General features: G+C 41.2%; 2 protein-coding genes across 4 annotated transcripts in view; one reads left to right on the forward strand and one right to left on the reverse strand.

Annotated features, from left to right (window-relative positions):
• mbd5 (methyl-CpG binding domain protein 5) overlaps window positions 1-12,622 on the reverse strand; it is a 27,916-nt gene extending 15,294 nt beyond the window's left edge. The window contains exons 1-4 of one of the 3 annotated variants that reach the window (XM_030410137.1): window positions 12,531-12,622; window positions 4,857-5,485; window positions 2,563-2,665; window positions 217-388 (exon numbers count right to left, since the gene is read on the reverse strand). In XM_030410137.1, coding sequence (XP_030265997.1) covers window positions 217-388; window positions 2,563-2,665; window positions 4,857-4,969 — 388 coding nt within the window. In that variant the 5' untranslated portion in view covers window positions 4,970-5,485; window positions 12,531-12,622. Of the gene's footprint in view, window positions 1-204; window positions 389-2,562; window positions 2,666-4,856; window positions 5,486-12,432 lie in introns of all 3 variants that reach the window. The other 2 variants (XM_030410135.1, XM_030410136.1) reach the window with 2 other exon arrangements.
• On the forward strand, window positions 12,231-19,281 carry orc4 (origin recognition complex, subunit 4). The gene is made up of 15 exons (XM_030410138.1): window positions 12,231-12,638; window positions 14,857-14,964; window positions 15,692-15,758; window positions 15,866-15,942; window positions 16,549-16,639; window positions 16,770-16,845; window positions 16,944-17,029; window positions 17,122-17,170; window positions 17,267-17,418; window positions 17,519-17,692; window positions 17,783-17,869; window positions 18,053-18,161; window positions 18,257-18,352; window positions 18,450-18,517; window positions 18,640-19,281. The coding sequence occupies exons 3-15, from the start codon at window positions 15,702-15,704 to the stop codon at window positions 18,820-18,822; spliced, it is 1,305 nt and encodes a 434-aa protein (XP_030265998.1). The 5' UTR covers window positions 12,231-12,638; window positions 14,857-14,964; window positions 15,692-15,701; the 3' UTR covers window positions 18,823-19,281.
• Window positions 19,282-24,205: the final 4,924 nt, after the last annotated feature.

Genomic DNA, 24,205 nt, shown 5'->3' on the forward strand with positions numbered 1-24,205 from the left:
AAACAGAGCACAATTAAGTTAAATCTATAGCAAAACCTTGGACACAATTTTAGACAGAGAAGGAAAGTCTTTGTCATCCTGGCCAGAGTGGCAGATGAACCTTTAAAGGACTAAATAGTTAAGATGTGTTCTTAACCAAAGTGTGTCTGAGGGGCGCCATCAAACTAAACATTTTTGATTTTTGAAAGGTAGAACTGGATTTACATGTTCGCGTACCTCCCCCTGGACTGGTTAGTGTCAGAGGAGGGTGCGTCTCCATGCTCTTGTGCAGCGTGGCCACAGCCAGAAGCTTCCTCTTGTGAATGCAGAGCTTGGTAACATCTTCATCTGCTTTCACGTCCTCCGCCGTCCTCTGCTTGACGGCTGCCCCTGGGTCAAAGTTGAACACCTGAAGGGAAAGAAAGATAGCCATGTTTTAGTTTTGGTCAAAGAGGTGACGCTCCCACAAGAATAAAAAGCTGCATGCCTGATTAACTGAGGGGAAAGTCCCTGCAGAGATTTATATTACGACTTGGGTCCAATTTTGTTTTTAAATCCATAACTACATGTCAATACTCATACTTAAAATATAAATGACGATGCATGTTTAGATGATCCATTTAGATGGTCAGAATACATACAGAAAGATGGATACAGTTGAACCTTAATTATGACGCTTTCGGCTTCCACAACTCATCAAAAACCGACGCTTTGGGATTGTTGGTCAGGTTGGCCGCCATCCCGAAGCATCAGTTTGTAGAGTCAGGAAACCGGAAGCATCAGAATTTGAAGAGTCGGGATGGACTTGAAATATCAACCTTGCTTACAAAGAGGACCTTTAAGATTTTTCTAACACCATTTTCTGTCGAGAGAAGACAATTTAAGGGGTAAGTGAAAAACAGGATAATGTTTTCGCTCAAAACATAAATTATAGGGCAGAGTAGTTAACATTTTCATCTTGATAATGGTCTGATCCAACCGACATGGTATGTTGGGGACAAATTTAGCTTCAAGAAGGATAATCGGTTGGATTACCCTGTGTAATGTGATACAGCAGACACCTTGCAACACCCCGACATGTGTAGCTCATCGGAAGTGGTGAGCCTGAATTCATTTCATACATGCTGTGCATATGGGATGGGAAGTGAGTTATTCTGGCTTGAGAGCTTCCTCTGGACATTTTTATACCTTTCCCCACTGTGAAAACTGGCCACAATTGGAATTCATTGACATTAATTCAAGCTGACCACAGCCACCGTGCTCCGTGAAGGACGAAACTAAAAACTTTTTACAGGCACCTTTCAAGCTGAAAGGGGTGACTTTTCAATACTCAAAAGACCATCTCAACAAAAACAAAAAGGCATCACGTTAACAACAGCCTGTCAGAAGTTGTTTTCACCTTGGTTTGACTAGTGTGACACAATTTCCTCTTCAAAGACATGTTTACTTCCTCCTCATTCCTCCTTCAATCCCTTCCCCTCCGTCCGAGCTGTGGTAACGAATGTCAAGCAAGTAATGTGTCCTATCTTGAGGCCAGGACACGTCAAGCTCTGAATTAAAATATCATGTTGTCTGAAGAGGCATTTAGCCAACACTCATTCTCAGTGCAAGTGCAAATTTGTAATAAATGGAGAAGTTCCAGATCAACAACCACAACATCTGCTCCAGACGCCTGTCAGTTTTCACAAGCCATTACCAGGAGGAGCAAACAGTTAAATGGCATTTAATTCCAGTGGAAGAAATTAAATGCTAAAATTAACAAACCTTGAAATTGTATGAGACTTAGGGAATGTCAAATTAAATGTTTTCCCATTTGTGGTCACATACACTTCAAAACACCTTCAATTTCAATAATCTTGAATTTAGCATGCCGAACTAATGTTTCAGGCAAACAAACTTTGTGACAAACTGAATTTCTATCTTTTTTTGTTTACTTTTTGTTATTGAACTCTGGAATCTCTGCTTTTGATTAATATTCAAAAATATATTGGGGCAAAATGAAGCAGTTGTGAAATTGAATATGAAAATGTAAATTATCATTCATCTGTTTTTTTATACTTGCTGCTGCTATTATGATTTGATGTTGCTGTTGTCTTGTCATGTCCCTCATGCTGCTATTTTGACTCACTCGCAAGAGATTTTAATCTCAGTGTGACTTCTTAACAACAAACAAAGGTTATATTTAAATGCAGATGCAATAGAATGACAATGGAGTGTACTAAAGAAACAATTAATCTTAAAGTTAAACCTGCGTCTCCAAACAGCAGCGATAGGATCAGACATAAGATCCCTCAAACTGAACCAAAATCCTGTTTGACGCCATCTCCTACTGCACGCTTGAAACAACATGTGGCTCACCTCCTTTTCTTTTTTGTCTTCAGTTTTTACCTTTAAGGTAACAGCTAATTGGACCTCATCATGTCAGAACCGATTGAGGGTTTTTAATCTGTCTGTTTGGACAACAGGTTTTTTATTTCACTAGCAGATTTGGACCTCCATCTTCTGGAGGCAGCTGTAAGATCTTTTCCCCTGCTGCTGACTTTTAAATGAATCAAGACAAAAAAAACAGAAAAACAAAATCACCTTGTGGAGGATGAGTGGGCACTCCAGGCCGCATTTGCAGGTTCCATCCGTCAGCAGGTAGGTCTTCACCTGCTCCAAGCTGGACAGCAACGAGCCACTGGGACTGCACACAGAAAACAACCACGTTAGACGGGAGGCTGCACAAAAACCCCTTCTGTGATATTTTATGTTGCAGCGCTCAGTTGCATTGTCTGAAATGGGTTTATGCACATCATTCTATATTTTAGGACTGAAGCTTTCACATTCAACGGAACATTTTTATGCGGAAATATCACAAAGGTGCAGCTCTACCACCGCAAATTTATTCCTGACTCAGAAGAAGAAAAGGAACCGTTGCACACTGAAATGCTCCGCTGACAGACACACAAATGATTTTTTTAGGTGGGTTAGCAGCTCCTTCAGGCAGGTTTCGCTGCAGGTTTGCAACCATGAAATCAAACAGAAAAATCCTCCCACTCCATAGTGATACACCAAAGTGGGATTCTTCCATCTATGTGAATTAAAAACAAAGATTTAAAAAGGGCCCATGAAGGAGGAGGAGCCTGACTCGTCCAGTTTAGCAATATTTAATGATTTCAATATGCAGACAGTAGCTTGTAAATGTGTCAGCTTGGACATCAGGCCAAAAATAAAACCAATTTAGTTCATTTTCAGCTACAGCAATCATCAGATTAAAAACAAATTTGACAAGGAGCTAACATTACAACCAGTTAGTCCTTAATGTAAATATTTGTTTATCTATAAGTTTATCAGTGACGGGATTTCCTCTCTGTGGCATCCCTATTGGACATAAAACCCAGACAAAATAAAATATGCTATCTGGGTGTTTACCAGCTAATGAACAAATATTTGGGGCTTTCTTTTTTGGGCCCAATTCATGTCTTTAAAACCAGGAGTACTGAAAGACAAACGTCTGTAGTAGGTCATGGCTGCAGAAATGCCGTTTGAACCCATGATGCCACGTGTCCACGGGGAAGTTTTTGGACACAAGGGCTCACGACACTTTCCTTTGGTTTTGGACGCTTGACCAGCAAAGGCTACTGCGCAAACATTTCATGCCTGAACCTGATTAGATGAATGCCACTTGTGGGCTTTCCACTGTGGAACTTGAAAGCAGACCAACATTGTGGCTCGTGCTTACATAGACAATAATTGGAAAGCGTGGAAATGACGCATCCTGTGGATGCATAACATGAGACAGGAGAGGGGAGTTTGTGACTAAAATTTATGGAAAGCCTGCAAAATATCAAGTGAAACATTTCAAACTTGCCACGAATGTAAGAAGAACAGTATGTACCACACCGGAGCTTAGAGCGGTCAAAAAGGACGAGGGAGTCGCACTTTAAGAAACCTTTCTCACATTTAATATACTGAAACAAAACAACCAAAACTGTTTTGATATAAATCATAATCAAGCAGCTCTAGTTGAGGCTGCGGTGGAAATATCTACTGTGAGGATCTACAGTCGCACATCCCTGAAGCCAATGCACACTTCCAATGCTGGAGAACGTGTGCGGTGACAGTATCAGGCCACGGTCACAGAAGTAGACAGGATTCTTTCCAACACCCAAAATAAACCTGACACCAGCCAACTGCTTTAGTTCATTGTGGCTGGTAAACACACGTGCTGGCGTTCATATTCTGGGGAGGACACCAACTTCCAGTCCTCGTGGCATGCCGAGTGCTGAAGGATCCAACTCATTACACAAAGTCCCTGTTGCACCAGCTGAGTGGATTCTGTAAACAAATGACTTCAAGAATGACGAATGACTTGAAGAGACTGTTAATGGAAGGAGGCGATGGGCTTGAGAAATCTGGTGATCACATTAGAAAATCGACCAGACTTTGGTTTCACTTTCCCGTCCAAGCAAACATGTGGGCTGCAGTTTACCTGTGTCAAGGCATCCCAAAGTTACATTTATGGTATTCTTGATATTCCAAATAAATTGTAGTTGATGTAATAACACCCAGAAATCCTCCCCTTGAAATCAAATCAACCAAACTGTGGCTCTAAAGTTGAGGTCTAAACAGAAACATGGATTTGGAGAATGGTTATGCACCTCTCGAAGAATCGCTTCTTGCCTCTAATTTAAACTGTTGTGGGTTGAATAATTTAAGTTGAAGCCCGAATACTATTGGTCAAACATCTCCTTAGGTCCTGCTAACTCTGACAATCACAGTCTTCTGACATTTGCAGACTATAATAATGAATCAATCAAGAAAATAACTGGCATATTCGTCCATATTCAACCGCAGCAAGTAGACACATTTGATGGACTATTTGATGATCTTACCTTATGTATATGACCACACCGCTGTGCTCCGCCCTGCGCTGCCAGCCAATGGGGACCTGGACAGGGACGGCCTGCCTCTCATCTCCCGCCTCACAGTCCTTTCCGCCATTCATTGCTCCGCTGGTTTTACGCTCGACACCTCAGAGGTATATATATCAGACATCAACCAGCGTCTTCGCAATGCACGTCATGTTCGTCTTCCAAAGCCGTGATGGTGGTGGTGGTGGTGGAGGGAGGAGGAGGGAGGGTTGTGGAGAAGGGTGGAGCTGCTTGAATGTGGGAATCTGCTCTCAGGTGGAGCTGATGGGGTGGGTGGGTGGCTGGGTAGGGTGAGGCGAGCTCACAGCAGACCCTACCCTTTGAGCTGCTTCATGACGACGCTGCTGAATGGTGCGTGGACTTCCATTACTGCATCTTGTCATTCAGAGCCATCTGACTCGGGAAGATGCCAACCGAAGAAGTCGAGTCAGGAGTCGGCGCACGCTGTGCTTTCACAGGAAAGTCTTTTATTATTAATACGTGACCATTTGTCTTCTGCTGCCCAGGATACAGTCCCTCAGTCGGACGAGTTGAGTGAGTTCAACATATTGGATCCCAAACGCAGTTGGGTAGTGGTATTCCCATGGTTCCTGTGAGGCGAGAACAGAGGGGGAGTTAATTTTATTTGCATGAGTTTTTCATCATAAATCAAATCTGGTCTGGGCGTTTACAATAACAAAGTCTTGACGCATTCTTAATACAAGTTTCTTTCTAGATCCAGTCTAAATCTAGATCCATTCAAAGCTAACAAAAACATAATGTTTCTCATATTCAGGTGGCCATACACTAAGGAAAACATAATAATTAAACCAAAATTCAACACACTGGACCTTTGTGTCATTTTTCCAAGCAAAAATTACAAATATTGTCCAGTTTAAGCATTTGAAATAAGAACATTTTCTGCTTTTCTTCGTCATTTCTTCGTCAGCAATTTAAAGACGTCACTTTCTGCTCTGGGAAACTGATTTTAAATTTGTCTTTCTTTTTATAGATTCAAAGATTAATTGGCAAGTGTTAAAAATAATCATTAGTGGCAGCCCTGATCTAGAGTGCAGTGTTTTTACAATACACTAAAACATCAGGACTGGACCGGGCTTTATGTGGCCGACACTGACCAAATTAAAACAGCTGAAATAAAGGATGTCACTGCGATAGACACTAAGGATGCTTCTCATCTCACGCTTCTAATATTGCAGCTTTAAAATCAAACGTCTATATCCAATTTAAGAATCACGTATTTTAAAAAAAGATTTAATTTTGACACTGCTATATTGCCAGTTTTCCCTCCCGTCTCTCAGACTGAATTCAAACACTAGTAGAAGCCCAACAAAGCTGGTAAATGGAGCTGAATTCAGTATGTGAGTGATAGAGCTCCATGCAAAGCCTCCCTCTCAGCCGCCGGTGCTGCTGACTCATAACTGCCCTGTGAGCTGCTGAGACCAAACCCAGTGACACCAGCACAGAGGAAGGGGAGGTACAGAGGGTAGTGCAACCCGTGGCACAGTAAAAACAAGGCGGCACATAAACGTATGCCGTTTATCTGGAAATGCGCAGCAGCAACAGTCGCACCTCATCATCTCAGGAGAGGTGCGGCGCGTCCTATCAGACAAACCACCACGTCGTTAAAATCTCATTTCCCTGAACTCCATGTTTGGAAAATGCAGAGGTAACAGAGAAAACATAATTACGATTGTTGTCTTCACATGTGAGGAAAAAAAATTATTATTTTTCCAACAGGAGCTCAGTGCAGAGGAGCTGCTGGAGGGGTGTTTAACCTCCATTTTCAAAGGTTTCAATCTGGTGTTTTGTCTTTTTTTTCTTTGCTCCAATCAGAAAGAGAAAGACATTCTGATTAAATATTACATAGATGCCTGGGCTGAATGTTTTATCTTAACCTTTTGGCAAAGCAACACCCCCTAAATCAGCCGCCTCGCTAACGTGAAAGCACAAATTCAGATCTCAACTCTCTCCCCACCATTTGCTCTCAAGAACTGCCGTATCCAAATTACATACGGTACCTGCTAATGTGTAACCTTTCCCTGCAGGCGGATCATTTTGAAGATTACGTTTTTGGCCTTTTCGCTTTTATTGTTCGTCGCAAAAAACAAGAACGAGACAGACAAGACGAGGAGAGAAGACGGAGAGGAGCGGAGAGGTGGTCCAGCTCAGGACATCGTGAAATCAGAACGTACCCGAAACGCAGCATGAACTCAGTTATTACTGCGCTGGGAACATCTTAAAGATGAAGATGGACCAGTTAAAACTGCATTTTTGCCTGTGCATTAACGGATTACGACAGCTCTGGAGCCAGCACACACAGCTTCTTAAGCTAGGCAATGGTTGAAGTGTGGCTCCTCAAAACATGTCGGGGCAAAGGCGGGTACCTCATGGGGGGAACGTGAACTGTGATTCGTCTGTGCCTATACTAAGTTGGTTACGCCAGTGGAGATAGCTGATCATAAAAACAACATTTAAGAAAGTTGAAAACACACTCAGCAGCATTCATCTTTGCAGGGACTTGCATCTAGAAAAGCCATCTCAACTGCAACCCTCACATGAACGAAGCTCTTTAAAACACAGTATCTGTGCCGGAGAACTGAGAGGAGAGGAGGTGAAATACGCAGATTAAACTCCAGTTATATGCACAAACTGAGCCTGCAATACTCTGTATTGTAAGTGAAAGAACTATTTTACAATGCTTGATCAAGGCGGGAATGTTGCGCCATGATTCGCTGATAGATTCCAGCCTCATCGGGATGCGAGTTATCACCGGCGTGCAAAGTGACTATACTTGAACTCAACTCGCATGAAGTGCCTGATGCTTTTAAAGAAACGCAGAGGAGAAACATTAGATTTCAAGGCTTCACAATAAAGTGGAATACTGCTGGGAAATATGTGTGATATGCAGAACTGTGCGTGGTGATCGTCTGGTCGAGAGCAGGTTGAAAACAAGAGCGTTTATGACATTTAATGGCCAATCTGACTTTCCATAGCTTTCACAAAAAGCAACCGCGGATCATGTATGAGCATCAAGAAGACGTGAAATGTTCTCTGATGATATCTGTGACTCCAGAGGTGATGGGTACACTTGTCAATTCAGGGATTTCAGTGATCAGTGATTGATCAAGCTGTAACAAGAGGGAAGAAAAAAGACTTGCCCCAGATTTTGGCTCAGAAATAAACATGGAAATGAACTCCCAATTTAATCCCATAATTAAATGTTCCCCAATGTCCTCAGCTTGTGCTGTTGTTGTCATTACTGGTGTGCCATCACAAATGATTTTGGAGAGCAGTGCCCTTAATAAATGACAAGGAGCTCGATAGAGTCACTGCAGAGTCACTGACGTCGGCGATTTGACTGAAAAAAATGGTGCGTCGTACATTTTGTGCCACCTTGGAACGTGAATCCGACCTAATTGTAAAGGAGAAAGTGTAAAACTAAAAAGAAGTCTTAAGTATTTCCCATTTCCCCACCAAACATCGCTCTGAAAACATATTTTTGGGGGTTTAAACAAACAAGTTTTGGCACAAAACTGCCTCGCATGTGATGGGAATTCAACACAGCTTGGACTCGATCCAAGCTGCAAACTTCATTGCGAACGAGACGTAAATACAGGAGACTTCCTGCATCGGTGCAGTCCGAAAATGTTTTATATAAGAAATCACATCTAAATGACAAGCGGAACCACAGCCAAAGGTTGAGTAACTGAATTTGTGATCCATTAAGGATAGCAGCTTATGCAAATGACAATGTTCTTATCTCAGTGCCAGATTTTTTTCTTAAAGAATATGATCAGACAACGCAGCTTCTGTGCATTCATTACATGGTCAAGAGGCAGCGGTCCGTCGTCTTGATATTTCTGTTATTCTACAGTGAAATAAATGTATCCCAACATCTTTCTGTGATCACAGGAGATTTCTCTGTCTGGGATTTTCCTGTCACGAAGGTCCGTCCAGCCCACAGTCGCTTCTAATTGTCCTGACTCATCCTGACCAGAGCAAGTAAACAAACTTTTTATCTACTAGCTGGTGCAGCAGCTGGTAATCTTTACCCGCCGACTCATGACTCACATCTGATCAGAACCTTGAAGTTTTTTTCAACATTTAGTTTGGGGCTGCATGTTATATCTTTTCAGCATCGACATGGCAATATGTGCATGCAAAGATCCTAGTTTAGCTCTTGGTAAATATTGACAAATCTGCCATTTAGTAGGTTTTCTACCAGTCAGTGGTTGTCAACATGTTAAAAACTCCTGTATTCATTCAATATATTGCATTGTTTTGGTTTTCTACCATTATATATTGTGATATATGAAATAAATACAGGAGATTTCAACCCTAAAGTACACCTACACGGATAAGAAGTCTTAAATCTTCACTAAAAGCCAAATTAACAAAGCAAATTCGAAGTGATGAGGCGAGAGGATGGTAGCATTTGAAAAAACTGCATTATAATAAAGTATTCTATTGCTGCAGAGATGTACGAGCCTACAAATCTTCTTCTGGTTTACCGGTTATCAATATTATCGACCCATACTGGCTTCTTCACACATATATATCGGTATTAGCATGTATCTGTTTTCTGATATGAGCCCATTTAAACATAAACTATAAGGGATGTAACATAGAAAGGAAACTTGGGATAATTTATAAATATTTAATTCCCAGTTGAAGTGTTAAGAAAGTGTTGAAATATCAATATCGGGATTGTTTGACTAATATCGGTATCAGACCCAAAACTGGGAGCATCAGTTGGGTTTGAGTACGGACTGAAATGATCATTCCCACTGACCATGACTCGTATCGCAATCATAATATCTGTCGAAATAATAACAATATGATTCTTTAAACATATTGTGAAGCCATCGTTTCATCTGACTGTTGCACCAAGAGCCAGAAATGATCTAAGGTGCATTCAAGGGATCATTTATGATCAGATTTTTAGCTTGCATTCAATATTTGTCTGACAAAAACCCCACATTTTGCTCAGCCACACAGGTTACTGAGAGGATTATTGTGCTATTGTGTTTAGAGCAGCAATGATGAATAGATTAGTTGTCAACAATGAAGTTAATCTCCAAATATCTAGAAAATTGACTAATTATTTTGCATAATTTTAAGAAAAACAGAGTCAATAGTGCTTGTTTTCTGCTTGTTAATCATTAATATTTGGGGATTTTTCATGTTAAAAATCAGCGATGGATTGATGAATATATTTCTAATTATTAGAGGGAGTTTTGTGCCCTAAAAACTTTGGTAAAATCTGAAATATACCTCCAATGACACGCCTGCAACTAGAACTGAAATGAATAATTGATTATTTGATGAGCTGTCAACTGTTTATTGGTTCGAGTTTTTATTTTTAAAGGAAAATAAATCAAAATTTGCAGATTCGAGCTTCTTAAATGTGAAAATGTTCTTGTTTCTTTCCTCCTCTGTGACAGTAAACTGAATATATTTGGGTTGTGGATAAAACAGGACATTTTTCATTATTTCATAGACCCAACAACTAACAGATTAGTCAAGAAAACAATCAACAATGAACATAATAGTTTTTTGCAGCTTGAATTATGTCTATACATGCAAAAACACACGGCTGATTTGAAGTCTAGGGCACGTTTACGGTCACAAATCCCACTTCAGAGCATTTGGAGCATTTTTATCTGCGTTTACGGATCAGATCTCTAAAAATGCATTTAAAACCAAGTGAACAGGGTCTGTCGTATGTCGTCACATGCACAAAACATATAATGTTTATGGAGTATTATCTTGGGTATGATTTAATTATGGGTTATTATCTTTAAAAAGGAGAACAGATAAAAAATTATCTGATTGCAGCTTGTTAAAAGTGAATATTTTCTGGTTTCTTTCCTCCTCTGTGACAGTAAACTGGATATCTTTGGGTTGAGGATGAAACGAGACATTTAAGGACGTTATCTTGGCCATTTTATAGACCCGAAATCTTAAAGATTAATCCACAATGAAAGTAATCATTAGTTGAAGCCCTAATCATATATATGCATGCACAATATAAGGCTGAAAACAGAGTCCATGGTCACAAATGCCACTTCAGAGCATTTGGTGCATGTATTTATGCATATACTGGTCAGATCTCTAAAAATGCATGAGGTGCCAAGTGAACAGGGTCCGTCATATGTTGTCACATGCACAAAACACGACAGTGGACTGCATATCTTAAGGTTTGTGTGCAAAACGACACATTTAAGGATGTCATGTTAAGCTTTGGGAAACACAAATCAACATTTCTGAACATTTTCTGACATTTTATAGACCAAACAATCAACCGACAGTGAAAATAATTGTTCGATTCGACCCTGATTATGTTCAAGCCTGCTCGATACGAGGCTGACTGCACAGCCGAGGGCACGTTTACGGATACAAATGCCACCTCAAGAGAATCTGGTGCATTTATATCTGCATTCTGTGATCACATCACTAAAAAAATGCATTTAAAGCCAAGTGAACAGGGTCTGACATATGTTATCACATGCACAAAACATGCACTGTTTATAGAGTGTAATCCTGGGGTGTGATTTTTATTTTTAAAAAAGAGGTGCAGGACACAAATTGTGCAACAGCAGTATGACAAGTACACCACAAGATATCCACGACTGGCTAGATCAAGTCCATTAAATCTCAGCCTGGCATTTTAAATCTGGCTGTAACCCCATGGCTAAGGCTAGCTTTGGGGGTAAATTAGCCATATTGTCCTGCTGCAGCCTTCAAAGTTGACAGCTACACAAGTTGGCTACGTCGCTAGCTCCATGACAAGACTTTTTTTTAACCCTAAATATCTGGAGCAACATGACAACCGCTTGTGTACACTGCCCATGCAACCAAACGTTAAATAATAGCCAATTAGCTTTAGCCTACTCTCAACTGTGCCAAGTGTTGCTTTAATAACGTTTTGGCGACAACCGTGAGGCGTTAAAGGTTGTTGGGCTTATCTCACGGTGAGCCTGGCCGCTCAAACTCCATCGTCTGCGGGCCTCCGCGTTCAAAAGTGACCGTGTCAACAAGCGGAATCGGTCCTGTCTGACTGGGCTTTTTGATGCATTGGACACAGCATCTGAACTAGCTGTGGGGGTTAGCATGCCAAGCGTCAGCTGTCTAGCTACCGTTAGTTAGCTAGCCAGCTAGCTTGTTGTAACGAAAATGAATTAGCGCTCGAGCTCGGCTACGCTAATAACGGTTTAGCATTTAATTAGCGAGCCGCGACCCGGTTCGCGGACGTCGAGGAGCCGCCGGACACGTTCCGACTTCAAATCTGTCGAGGTAAAAAGCAGCTAGGCCCGCCGTTAGGTTTCGAGCCAAAGGGGGCCAGGCAAGGCCAGGGCCAGGCCGAGTTAGCACGGGTTAGCCTAGCATGCTAGCTAGCAGCCCGTTGCGTTCGCAGGGAGAGAGAGCGAAGAAGAAGAAGAAGAAGAAGAGAGAGAGAGAGCGAGAGAGAGGGACGCTTTTCAGGCACTAACGCTTCTGTCTGCGTCAAATCAACCCGTAAACAGTCGCTTCTTACCCGGGCATCCCCGCGAATGCATACCGGTGCCGAAACCGTGTCACGGGCGAGCAACAGAGCGTTTCTGACCTCTGGAAAAATAAGAATAAGAAGCCTACCCATTAGTTCTCTGCCTCTGCTGGTTCTCCTACACTGGGATATTGGAAATGATGGAGAGCCGCACTGCGCATGCGCGGCAGGGGAGCAATAGCCAGCAGATGGGAGAGGTGATGCACGTTACCTCCAGGAGCACACACACACACACACACACACACACACACACACACACACACTTTGACAGCTGATGATCAAAGATAAAAATTACATGTACATTTAATCGAGTACCTCACGTAAATATGATTGTACTTTTTTTACTCTTATGTGACAGATTTAGTTATTTTGATGATGCAATCAACAAATAAATAAAGATGTGATATAATAGATGATACATTAAGGGGAAAATTCACAAACTACTCAGCAGATAAACTACATAAAGTTGTTTACCCACCTCAGCATTAAAGTTATGAACACATAAATGCATCAGTAATTATTAAGGATGTTAATGGTTCATAGATTAACCCCACCATAAGATTTAAGCAATTAAAAATGTATTGATCAGCAATCAGAGGCGGACACAGATACATCACAAAGTATCTTACATTGACAGATTGTTGCCTTTCAAAATAATAATAATAATAAAACACAAAATACTGGTATGACAAAATGTATTTAATTGAAATAAACCAAAGAGTAAAGGTGTAACAATATATGTTAATACATGTTGAATATATTGGATCTGGATGAAGGATAAAACAATTAAAATTGAGAATTTCTTTGGAAAATGTTCTGCAGAAGCATGCAAAACCACAAAATTCAACAAATAAACCTCAGTTTTAAATAACATCCAAAGAGGTGAGCAGTATTTTCACCTCATTACTAAACATTCACTGTCATCACCTCCTCGCCAATGTAATAAAACTCACCAATAATCATCCAATTAACTGTAAAAGAGTTATGTTGCTAATAGCTCAGAGGCAATGTGTCGTTTTAATCAGGCGTGTTGTGTTGATGAGATTATTACACTGTTAGGCTGCAAATTGTTGTAATGTTATTAATTAATTAGACTAATTGGAAGGTTTCACATCGAAACTCACAACTTTTTAGTCTTTTATAAACCATCAGGGATCAGAGCTTAAATTCTCAGGTTAATGAACAAGATAAGGATGAAAAACAGGAGAGTTCTTTCATATTTTTTAATTTTAAAAGACAAAGAAATACTATTTAATGGCCAAGAATTGCAAGGCACTGTCATATTGTGGTCATTTCCCAGCAGAGACGGTAATTATTTGTATTAAATTGATATTAATATGAAGCAGACGTAAAGACAGATCATGTCCCCGGATAAATAAAGGTCATAAAAGCTCCAAACAACCCCGAGGAGTTCAGTCGTCTGAAGGGAAACGAAGACGCAGCTCAGGGTGCAAACGCTGGACTTTTGTCTGAAGGTCAAACCTGAGAAGACGTTAAATTAATTCAGTGTTCGGCGGCTGTAAAAGGGCCGCTTCATGTATTTCTAAGGGCAAACACGGCGCTGAATGTGGGAGCGGAGAGTTGTATTTTAGAGTAATGTGACAGGATAAATGTGAGCCGAGACAGAGGAGACGATCTGTGAGATATCTGATGGTTTATTGGGGCTTTTTTATTTCAGCAGGGAACTAAAAGAAGCATAAAAAGTGTCTCTGGAGCTTCAGTGTGAATCAGTAGAAGACATTCAGGAGACACAGGACACAGGAGACATTCAGAGGAGGATGACTTGATGACTATAATAATAGTTGTTGACATGATTTTTAGCTTGTTCAAGAGTAAAAACAAACATTCATCTTTTTACTTTAGCATCCTCACAATTATGTTAATTTTGAATCTAGCATATTGATTTGTACTCTCTTATTTCATTGTACGTTGTATGTTTCATTGTAATTTTGCGTGAAAGGCTCTTAATAAATGAGATAAAGTTAATTATTCAGGCATGACAGAGCTTGTTTCTGTTTGTCGAGGATGTAAAAAGGGATGAGAGGTCGGTTATATGGGCTAAAATTCAATAATAATGTAAATTGTCTTATGTGTTATTGAAATATTTGCCAATTATTGATAAAATACTATTTGTCTGGACATTTGTTGGGTGGTCAGCTTAATTAAATGTCTATTTCAGAGGTTAACAACAAATAAATCATCATTGTTTTAGTAACAAAACACCAACCAGGACTTTTTTGTTTTGTTTAAATATATTTTAATGTACATTAATATCTATATATTTATTATTATTATGATTATTATTATCATCATCATCATAATCACTTCTTCTTCTTATGTAATGTTGTGATCAGACGCCTCATTCTTTATGTGACAGTGCACTTCTACTATAATCTGTTCTACTCTGTGCCTCAGCCAATCAGAGCCCGAGAATCAGCCAAAGCCGGAAGTCGTCACCGCTGGCAGGAGAGCGTTCCCGCGAAGATTGAGACCTCTGAACGCCTGAATCAGCGGTTTCTGTCGGTAAGCCTGGTTATTTTGTTATCTGTAGACATTTCTACACACTCTAACTTTAATTTGAATGTTTATTATAAGTATTTTAACGTCGCTGAGACGAAGCGAGCTGATAGTTTGCTGCTGACGAGCTCTGATGACGTTTAGATCAGCGTGAGGAGAAAGACACCAAACTCCATTTTTAAATAGTGGAAAATAAGCACATCTTTGCTTGTCGGCAAATATTAATGTAGTTTTGAGTACAACCTTTATTTGCTATTGAAATATAATGAGTCACTTTATAATTCGGCATACATATCATCCACTCAGGCTTTAAGGACATTATTATAATGTAAACAAACCTCCGAGGCAGCCATTAAAGTTGAAATTGTACTTAAATAGATGTTTATTGATGGTTTAGCTCAAAGCCGAATTGAATGCTGGGTTGTCTTCATTCATTATAGAGCTTATTTAGTGTTAAAACATGATGTATACAGATAACAAAGCGAGTTTGATGTTTTGACGAATATTGCATTGGAGTTTGGCAGCTTTGGGGGTTAAGGCTGTAGAATCCATTGTGTTAGTGCACCATAAAGGAAACATAACTGCCATTTCTAATGGTTTTATAGTAACATGAGATTAAATACAGAATTATAGATGAGTACTGTGAATGAGACAGAAACTACAACTAGGTCATAAAAAGTAGATTTGATGTAATTACCGATGTATCTTAACCACTGACCCTCATGTTTTGCAGTTTCCTCACCATGAGTAAGAGAAAGGTGAAAGATGATCACCTGCCAGTAGGAGAATGCATCACACAGGTGTGTATCTGCCAGTTTCCCCCTTCTAATTTGCGTGTATTGATCGATACGAGCATCTGGTTGGCAAACACATGATAATTTGCATTATTGGCTTCATTGATGTTCAGGTTCAGGACATTTTAAGGGAGCGGTTTTGCCGTCAGCAGCTCCCCGACAGGCTGGAGGGAGTGGAAGCTCAACACAAGTAGGTTTATTTCATCTGCGCTGGTCAGAAAGTCTAAAACCTTTTAATATTTTGACATGTTGAGGTGATTTTTTAAATGTTATTTTGGCCCAAATTATTATAATTATAATATGTTGATGTTAGCATGAGTGCTGCAACTGAGAAATATTGATTGAATGATGAGAACATTCCACACATTTGTTACTGCTGCAGATTCTTCACCAAACCTCATTTGATTTCTTCAGTATTTAAGGACCTTAATGTTTAGAGGATCTTTAATATCTGGATTTATTCCGCCAGAAATAAATCAGCTAAATGTGATTTAACTATTTTTATTAGAATGTATTAAAACAGAGAACAGATGAGCACTGTAGTCGGATTGTCATCTGTTGTGAAGACACAGTGTGGTTCTCTGAGCTTCACTGACCCAGTTCTGGCCCACCTGGCTGACAGCGCTGTCCCAGTTTGTGTGCTGGAAACGCTCCAGCTTCCAGCTCACGAGCATCCCAGGTGTTGAAATCCACCCGCAACGCTGACGGTTTAACCGCCATGGCGCTCATTAGATGAAACTGTGCTACTGTACAGCTCTCTTTGGAGAGGAGCATTATGGGTATTGTATTTTTTCAGACACCTCCTGGAGCTCCTGAAGCGCACGGCGGTCCACGGGGAGAGTAACTCGGTGCTAATCGTCGGTCCCAGAGGAGCAGGGAAAACAATGGTGAGCACGCGCGCTTAAAAAGGGCTTATGGGTAAAAAAAAAAAATGGTTGGAAAAGAAGATGATGAATTGTGTCGAGGTGTGTTTAAAATCCCCAGAGGGTTGAATGTTGTGTGTTTTTGTGTGTGCAGCTGCTGAAGTGTGTGTTGAGAGACCTGTTGGAGGAGAAGGAAGCACAGAAGAACCTGCTGCAGGTTCATCTCAACGGTACCGATTCCCCACCAAACCTCATTCGATTTATGCACAATTTAAGGACGTCCTCTTTCACTTTTTGGAATTTTGCATTTCGTGTGTTTTTGTTGTAGGTCTCCTGCAGACTGACGACAGAATAGCGCTAAAAGAAATAACGCGGCAGCTCCACCTGGAAAACGTTGTCGGCGACAAAGTGTTTGTGAGTATTTTTGTTCAGGTTAAATTAACATATTAGTCGTTAATAATGCAGCAAAATTGCTGCTAAAAACCTGTTTGTGTTTAATTGTTCAGGGAAGTTTTGCGGAGAATCTGGCGTTCTTGCTGGAGGCGTTGAAGAAAGGTCGGAACATTTAGAGGAATTATCTCATTTGTACTCTTTACTTTCAAAATAAAGGACAGAAAATGTTGAATGTTTGGTTTTTGGGTGTGTGTGCAGGCGATCGCAGCAGCAGCCGGCCCGTGTTGTTCGTCCTGGATGAGTTCGACCTGTTCGCCCACCACAAGAACCAGACGCTGCTCTACAACCTGTTCGACGTCTCCCAGTCCGCCCAGGCTCCCGTCGCTGTGGTCGGCATCACCTGCAGACTGGTGAGCCTCCGGTCCTCCCAGCGCCGCTGCTGGTTTTCACGTTATTTAGTTTTAGCACTTTAATGAATGAGGTTTGGTTTGTTGTTTTCCCCCCGTCCAGGATGTTCTGGAGCTGCTGGAGAAGCGGGTGAAGTCGAGGTTCTCTCACCGTCAGATCCACCTGCTGAGCAACCCGACGTTCCCTCAGTACCTGGAGCGGGTCCGGACCCAGCTCAGCCTGCCGGACCGCTTCCCCGACCAGGAGTTCTGTCAGGACTGGAACGACGGCGTGGAGGTGAAGCCGAGTGAAACCAGAACCTGCTGGTTTTTTTCAGCGTCCGTGTGTATTTTAACAGTTCTTCTGTGTTTGTGTTTGCGTCTTCAGACTCTGTGTGAAGATAAATCCGTGCAGGACGTTTTACAGAAACACTTCAACTCCAGTAAAGACTTCCGCTCGCTGCACATGCTGCTGGTACAACACAAACACAAACACACATTCTTTCAACCGTCCCTCTCAGATCTCCTCTCGTCTTTCATCCTCTCCCCCGCTTCTCTCTTCCCTCTGATTTATCCTTTCTTCTCTACATCTTCCTCCATCTCCTCCTCCTCCTCCTCTCCAGGTGTCACACCTCTTCTTCTCTTGTTTTAACTCCAGATGTTGTGTCTGAGTCGAGTGTCCGTCTCCAGACCGGCCATCAGACCCGCGGACCTGCTGGAGGCCAGCAGACTCTGTTTCACCGACTCCAAGGCCAACATGCTGCACGGTAAACACACAGAACAACCCAAAACTTCCACGTTTAACTCTCTGCTTTCATTTCACAGGTTAATATTTGTGTGTTTTTGTCGTGTGTGGCTGCAGGTTTGTCCATCCTGGAGCTGTGTCTGATCATCGCCATGAAACACCTCAACGACGTGTACGAGGGAGAGCCGTTCAACCTGCAGATGGTTCACAACGGTGCGACGCCAAACTTCACCCGCTTTTTAATCAGATATCAGACGGGATTTAGTTGCATTTGTATAGAATCGTCTGATTTTGCCTGTTTTCCTTTTAGAGTTTAAGAAGTTCCTGCAGAGGAAGTCGAACTCTATGTACAATTTTGAGCAGCCGGTCATCATGAAGGTCTGTAGGAAGATTAAAATGAGCCCTGTGATACTTTTAAGGTTTTGATAGGAAGATAAATTTAAGAGAAAACTTTATCTTTTTGTATAAATAACCAGTTACGACTTCTCTCCCGTCCTCAGGCCTTCGAGCACCTGCAGCAGCTGGAGCTGATCCGGCCGGTCGACAGCACCGCGGCCAAAACCCAGAGAGAGTACCAGCTGATGAGACTGATGCTGGACCACAGTCAGATCATGGAGGCCCTGCAGAAATACCCACAATGCCCCACTGACGTCAAGCAGTGGGCCATGTCGGCGTTCGGATAGGTACTCCACGTTCATCCGGACTTCATGTAGACATTCTGCTCACAAGAAAATCAGCACAGAAGAAAGTTCTGAGGAACAAAGACGGTTTGAAATGGAAACAAAGGACCAACATTTAAACTGACCAGAACCAGGGAGCAAACATGGCCGCCGGTCTGCATCATGTTTCATGTATTTGTTTAAAAATTCATGAAATAAAAATGTTCTTTCATTTATTCACAAAAACTGAAGAAATCTGATGCAGATCAGACTTCTTGATAACATGTTTGATAAGACTGAATGTTTTTTATTCATGAGGTGTCAAATAAAAAAGTTTGAGGATGAAATCTCCTTTAAATGTTCTCAATAAAGTCCTCAGTTTACTACAAACAGTCGACTGAATTAAAAGAAACTTTTTGGATGTGAAGACTTCAAACCTGTTGACTAGATTTTGAAGAATTAAACTATGTAGTCACACACTTACATCTTCTGTCAGACTTCCTTTCAGCCTTGAAAATGCAGATTTGATGTCATTATTTGATTCTGTAAAGATCATGAAGGCCTGCAGAAATCTTTTAAAGAGTCCAATGATCCTTTTATACCGTTTCTGATCTCCAGTTGTGACAGCAAGAAGGTTTTAACAGAAATAGTCAATATTTTCATACAAAAATGACCAAATTCTACTTTGATGGAAAGATTTGATTCTTTAGACATTCTGAAGCTGTGTGATGTCTTCAATGTGTCAAATAATCAAACCCAAAAAGGGCAAATATTCTCCTCATAAATAGAAGTATTTGGGGATCTTTGTAAACTGTTTGATGTCATCTAGAATTTAAAACAAAATTGTGTTTGACTGGACTTAAATGAAGGACTGTCTTAGCCCAAATCTCTTTTTTAAAAACACTGAGAAGTGTTGGAGTCAAGTCTTCATCTGCTGAATGCTGCCATCTAGTGGTGAAAGTCTGCAGTCAACATTAACCTGGACGGTTGATGCATAAAAACCTCAAGATGAGAGGACGCAATTTTGATTTCTGGTTCAAATATCTTTGGGTTGTGGACATGACAAGACATTTGAGGACGTCATCTTGGGCGTTTTTCACCGTTTTCTGATATTTTATAAACCAAACAACCAAACAGTTGATCAAAAAAAAAAAATGGACGGATCAATCGAGAATGAAAACAGCTCTGAGAGCCTGGAGTTGTTCAGCATTTTAAGGACTCTGAAGAGAAGCAGGCTCTGGTTTTGTCCTTCGTCAGTCCTGCAGAGAATAAGCTTTCATCCAGACGCATGCGACGATAAATAAACTGCTTTAAAATTCCATTTACTTTGTGTCAGAATAATTTAATTCTCTCTGACTTCACTGCAGGAGACGTGTCCTTCTGCTGGAGTTTTATAGTCTTGCTCAAGGGCACGTCTCGTTGACGGATGAGATGTCGCTGTTCAACACTGGTGTTTGTCAATCTTTGTCATTTCTGACCTGATTAAATAAAAAGGTAAGACAAGTTCTTCAAGCTCTTAAACTTTGTTAAACAACAAAAATGAACAAATGTTTCCCTGTTTTGAAGGATTATTCTGTTACATTCAAACTCCATTTTTCATATTTATATGTATGTTTTGAACACAAAACCTTATTTTGTCTTGTACCTCCTGAATTTCCAAGTAATTACCTGATAATTTCAGAAGTTTACTGGGAAGAAAATACAATTTTATAATTGCTAATGTCTCCCTGATGGTCTTTAAGCTGGTACATAGTGTTCTTTCTGTCAAGTGGATGTGAGATAAAAAGTGATCTGAGTCAGACTTTGTGATTGTCAGTGGAAAATAAAAGGCAAACATCAGCATTCACAATCTAAAAACACATTTATTTACATCACGTGGATCACTTCAGCTGATAAAAACCATTAGCTGAGAGTCGCAGCGCCGATCAGGGATCAATATGTCTCCTCTGTGATGATGTTTCAGGGTTTCTCAAGGTTCCTTCCTGCTGTAATACTTCTCAGGACTCAGAGGCGAGAACCCCTGCAGCTGGTTTTAAAAACTCACTCAAGAATACTTTTGTTGTCATTTCCACTTTGAAATTCCAGACGTCTGTTTCTCGTCCTATTTTCACATTTTGTTGTCAGTAACATAAAACGTACAGTCACATGTATCAGGAGCAAAGAAACAGGACGTTTTCACCACCAACGTTCACGACGTCGTCTTCCAGAAACCCTGCGAGCCATCGTTCACATTCAGAGGCTGCGTTGGCAGATCCTGGATCAGCGCTGCGACTCGGGAGCTTTTTCGAGAAATGTGGGGTCAAAAATGCTTGTAGTGTTGTTGTTGTTGTTTTTTTTCCTCGTAGAAATTTCAGGCCTGGCAACCAGACTTATCCTCGTCAGCGAGGTCACTGGAGTTCAATGTTTCCTCTAAAATTCTTACCAACAGTGGGGAAAAAGCAGGAGCTCGAGATGCTGGAATGAAATACCTGTAGTGGGTGATTGCATTATCACATATGGAGTATTGCAACTGCTCTTAAAAGAGCTTCGGGGGTTCTTCAGAATGAAAATGCCAGGGGACCCGAGCAGGCGCCATGAGGAACACCAAAGGCTGAACATTCGTATTTATTCTCTGCCAAGGAACCCTTAAGTGCTTTCTTGGATGCCTTACTAAGTACTCCAATGAGCCTCTAGCTTTCAGCTTACACAAAGCTCAACTTAAAGTTGTTTTTTCCCGCATAGTGAAGGACAATTTTTTTTATGCAGCGTCGGCTGCGTCAAAACACAAGAAAAAGTATAAATGAATGTAGAGGAAACACTGAAGTTCAACACGCACTTATAAAGATTCAGCTCAGAGTATATAGTTGATACAGGTATTTATGTTCTCATGTCTGTACAGAGCCTAGACTGCTTAAAATAGTGGGGGGGGGGGGGAGGGGGCAACAAGACACAAATGTTTCACTGGTAGTTTATATGCACAGCAATGTGAGGCGCTGGGCTGGAGGAGGTCGAGATAGAAAACTGTAAAGCCGAGCTGTGAAAACCCATTCATACACCTTTACATCACGACCTTTGGAGCATTTAGATTCTAACTGAGTCAGGAAAGGTTTGTGACGTTGGCAAAGACGTGAGGGGAAGTGAAGACACAAAAAATGATGGTCTCCAATCGCCTCACCCGAGCTTTTGATGGAGACGAACAGACCATTTCTTTCTGGGATTTTCTTAAAAGGTTAAGGAGCCTTTGAAACAAGGCGGTTCAGGTGCTGTAAGACCTGCTTACGTCGTGACCAAGGACCAACTAAGGACTCTTACAACCACCACTTTTCAAAACCAGAGCTGTAGTGTAGCGTGTCCTGACTTACCCACAGGAGAATAAATAAAACACCCTCATTATTAATGCCAAATCTAAACAACAGTAGTCTGAGGACCAGGAGCAACACAATGTAGTCGGCCATCGCTGTTCCTAGCAATACTGGGAAATTTGAGACTTATACAGTGACGAGACATTTTGGTGCTGTATCGAGATTTGAAAACGGGCAAAAGCAACGGGAAGACAAACAGGTACAGCAGAAGCGTAAAAGATGCAAATCCTCTTTGGGAAATTTGCAAAAACAGGGTTGGACAAAGATCATGGCGCATTGGCTTCAGCAAAATGTTCAGGGTGTTCACATCTGGATGCTCAAACAACAGACAAACAATCCTAAACATGTATTTTGAAGGTCCAATTTGTAAGAATTCCCAACTCGACACATACTGACGCTTTCAGACATCAGCTGGATCCACATACAATCACAAAGCGTCAGTATTTGAGGGGTTGGGAATGAGACTCAAGGATCAACTTTCTTACAAAGTGGACTTTTATATAAGCTGAGATGCTTTTTAAAGACTAAGAAGTCTAAATTGGATATTTGGACTTGGAAGTTTCGGCAGAGCATCAAGATCTGAAGACGGGCCAAAGCAACAGGAAAGCCAACAGGTCCAACAGGACTGTTGAGATCCAAATCCTCTTTGGGAGCTATATAATTAAAGATCACTCCGATCCCTTGTAATTCACTGTCGTCAGAGCAGGTTCACATCTTAAGCAGGTAAACTTAACACCAAGAGGTGTATGAATGGATCCCAGAAAGCGTCGGCTTTACGAGTTCCTACAGCGACGGGGCACAATCACACGAAACCAGCCAAACGCAAAGCCCTCTAAAGTTACACAGGGCCGGGCTCAATCCATCGAAGAACACACAATACTGGAATCCAGGAGTCTGAAGAACATTCATTCTCGGTCGTTTTGTCCATAGACTGAATAGAAAGAAGCACGTTACAGTTTATATCTTTTTCTTTTTGAACTAATGAAAGTATTTCCTGAATTACAACCAAAACACCCACCCCCAACCCCTCCCTCCCACCCACCCACCCAACCACCGGCAACAACCGTTAAAATCGTGCCAACTCTTTTACGACGTTAGTCCCGAGTTGTCACCTGAGCTCTGATCCCCAAAAACCTCAGGCCTGTAAATTATAAAATAAATACAACATATCAATATGCAAGGTCACGGATTAAAAAAAAAAAAAAGAAAAAAAGAAAATGCTACAAGTTATTTGTGTGTGTGTGTATATTGAAAGTCACTCCTGCAGCTGATCCTACAGAAGTGTAGGGTAGTTTGCGGCACTGGTTGCATATAACTCGCGAGAACTTAGAAAAGCATAGTACTGAATCCCTGAATGGTATTTGTCGGCTTGGGTCGGTTTCTCAGGCGCAGTTTAAACTCAAAACCTTTCCACCGTCTACCTACAGTACTGGGATGTGACCACCAACTACACGTTGGCACACTTTTTTTTTTTTTGCTGTAGCTGATTCGTCAGCCACTTTGGCAGGTAACCAACCAACATTTGGAGGCAGTTTTGTTTGAAATCCACTTGGCTGCTGAAATACTGGTGAGAAAGTTTTGCATCATCGGAGGGCACAAACTTGGGGACAAGAAAAGGTAATACTGGTGTTTTTTTTTGTTTTTCCTTTACTTTTTTGCAGCGAGATGCTGCATCACGGTAAGAATGAGGAAACTTCTTTATAGCCTTCTCGAACTCATGGGGAGAAACTGGAGTTTACTGCAAGAAACATTCCCCCCGAAGTTCAAGAACTTTCAGAAGAATTTTTCGACTAGTTTTGGTTTATTTGCCATGCTCTCTACCCCGAAGAAATCCCTGCGAGTGAGGTAGTACTTATTGAAGGGCTGCTGGGGTTTGCAGTACTGATCGTCCCTGACTGGTGAAGCTTCATGAGGACCTTCGATGATGGCTGTTTTTTTTGTTGAGTCGCAGTTCGTTGGAAAAACAGCAGCAGCAAAAGGAAGCGATATCGAGGCAAATATCGTACTAGTGCTACAGTAAGTAAATAAGATGATGGCTTCTACTTCCTGCAGGTTTGTGGTGTTGT

The sequence above is a fragment of the Sparus aurata genome, chromosome 24 (genome assembly GCF_900880675.1).
Source record: "Sparus aurata chromosome 24, fSpaAur1.1, whole genome shotgun sequence".
NCBI classification, from domain to species: domain Eukaryota; kingdom Metazoa; phylum Chordata; class Actinopteri; order Spariformes; family Sparidae; genus Sparus; species Sparus aurata.

Bases quoted from the DNA above. Each gene is read 5' to 3' on its own strand.
- orc4 (XM_030410138.1), top strand. From the start codon at position 15,702: ATGAGTAAGAGAAAGGTGAAAGATGATCACCTGCCAGTAGGAGAATGC. The intron at 18,162-18,256 runs GTAAACACACAG...GTGTGGCTGCAG, and splicing joins CAAGGCCAACATGCTGCACG to GTTTGTCCATCCTGGAGCTG. The intron at 18,353-18,449 runs GTGCGACGCCAA...TTTTCCTTTTAG, and splicing joins CCTGCAGATGGTTCACAACG to AGTTTAAGAAGTTCCTGCAG.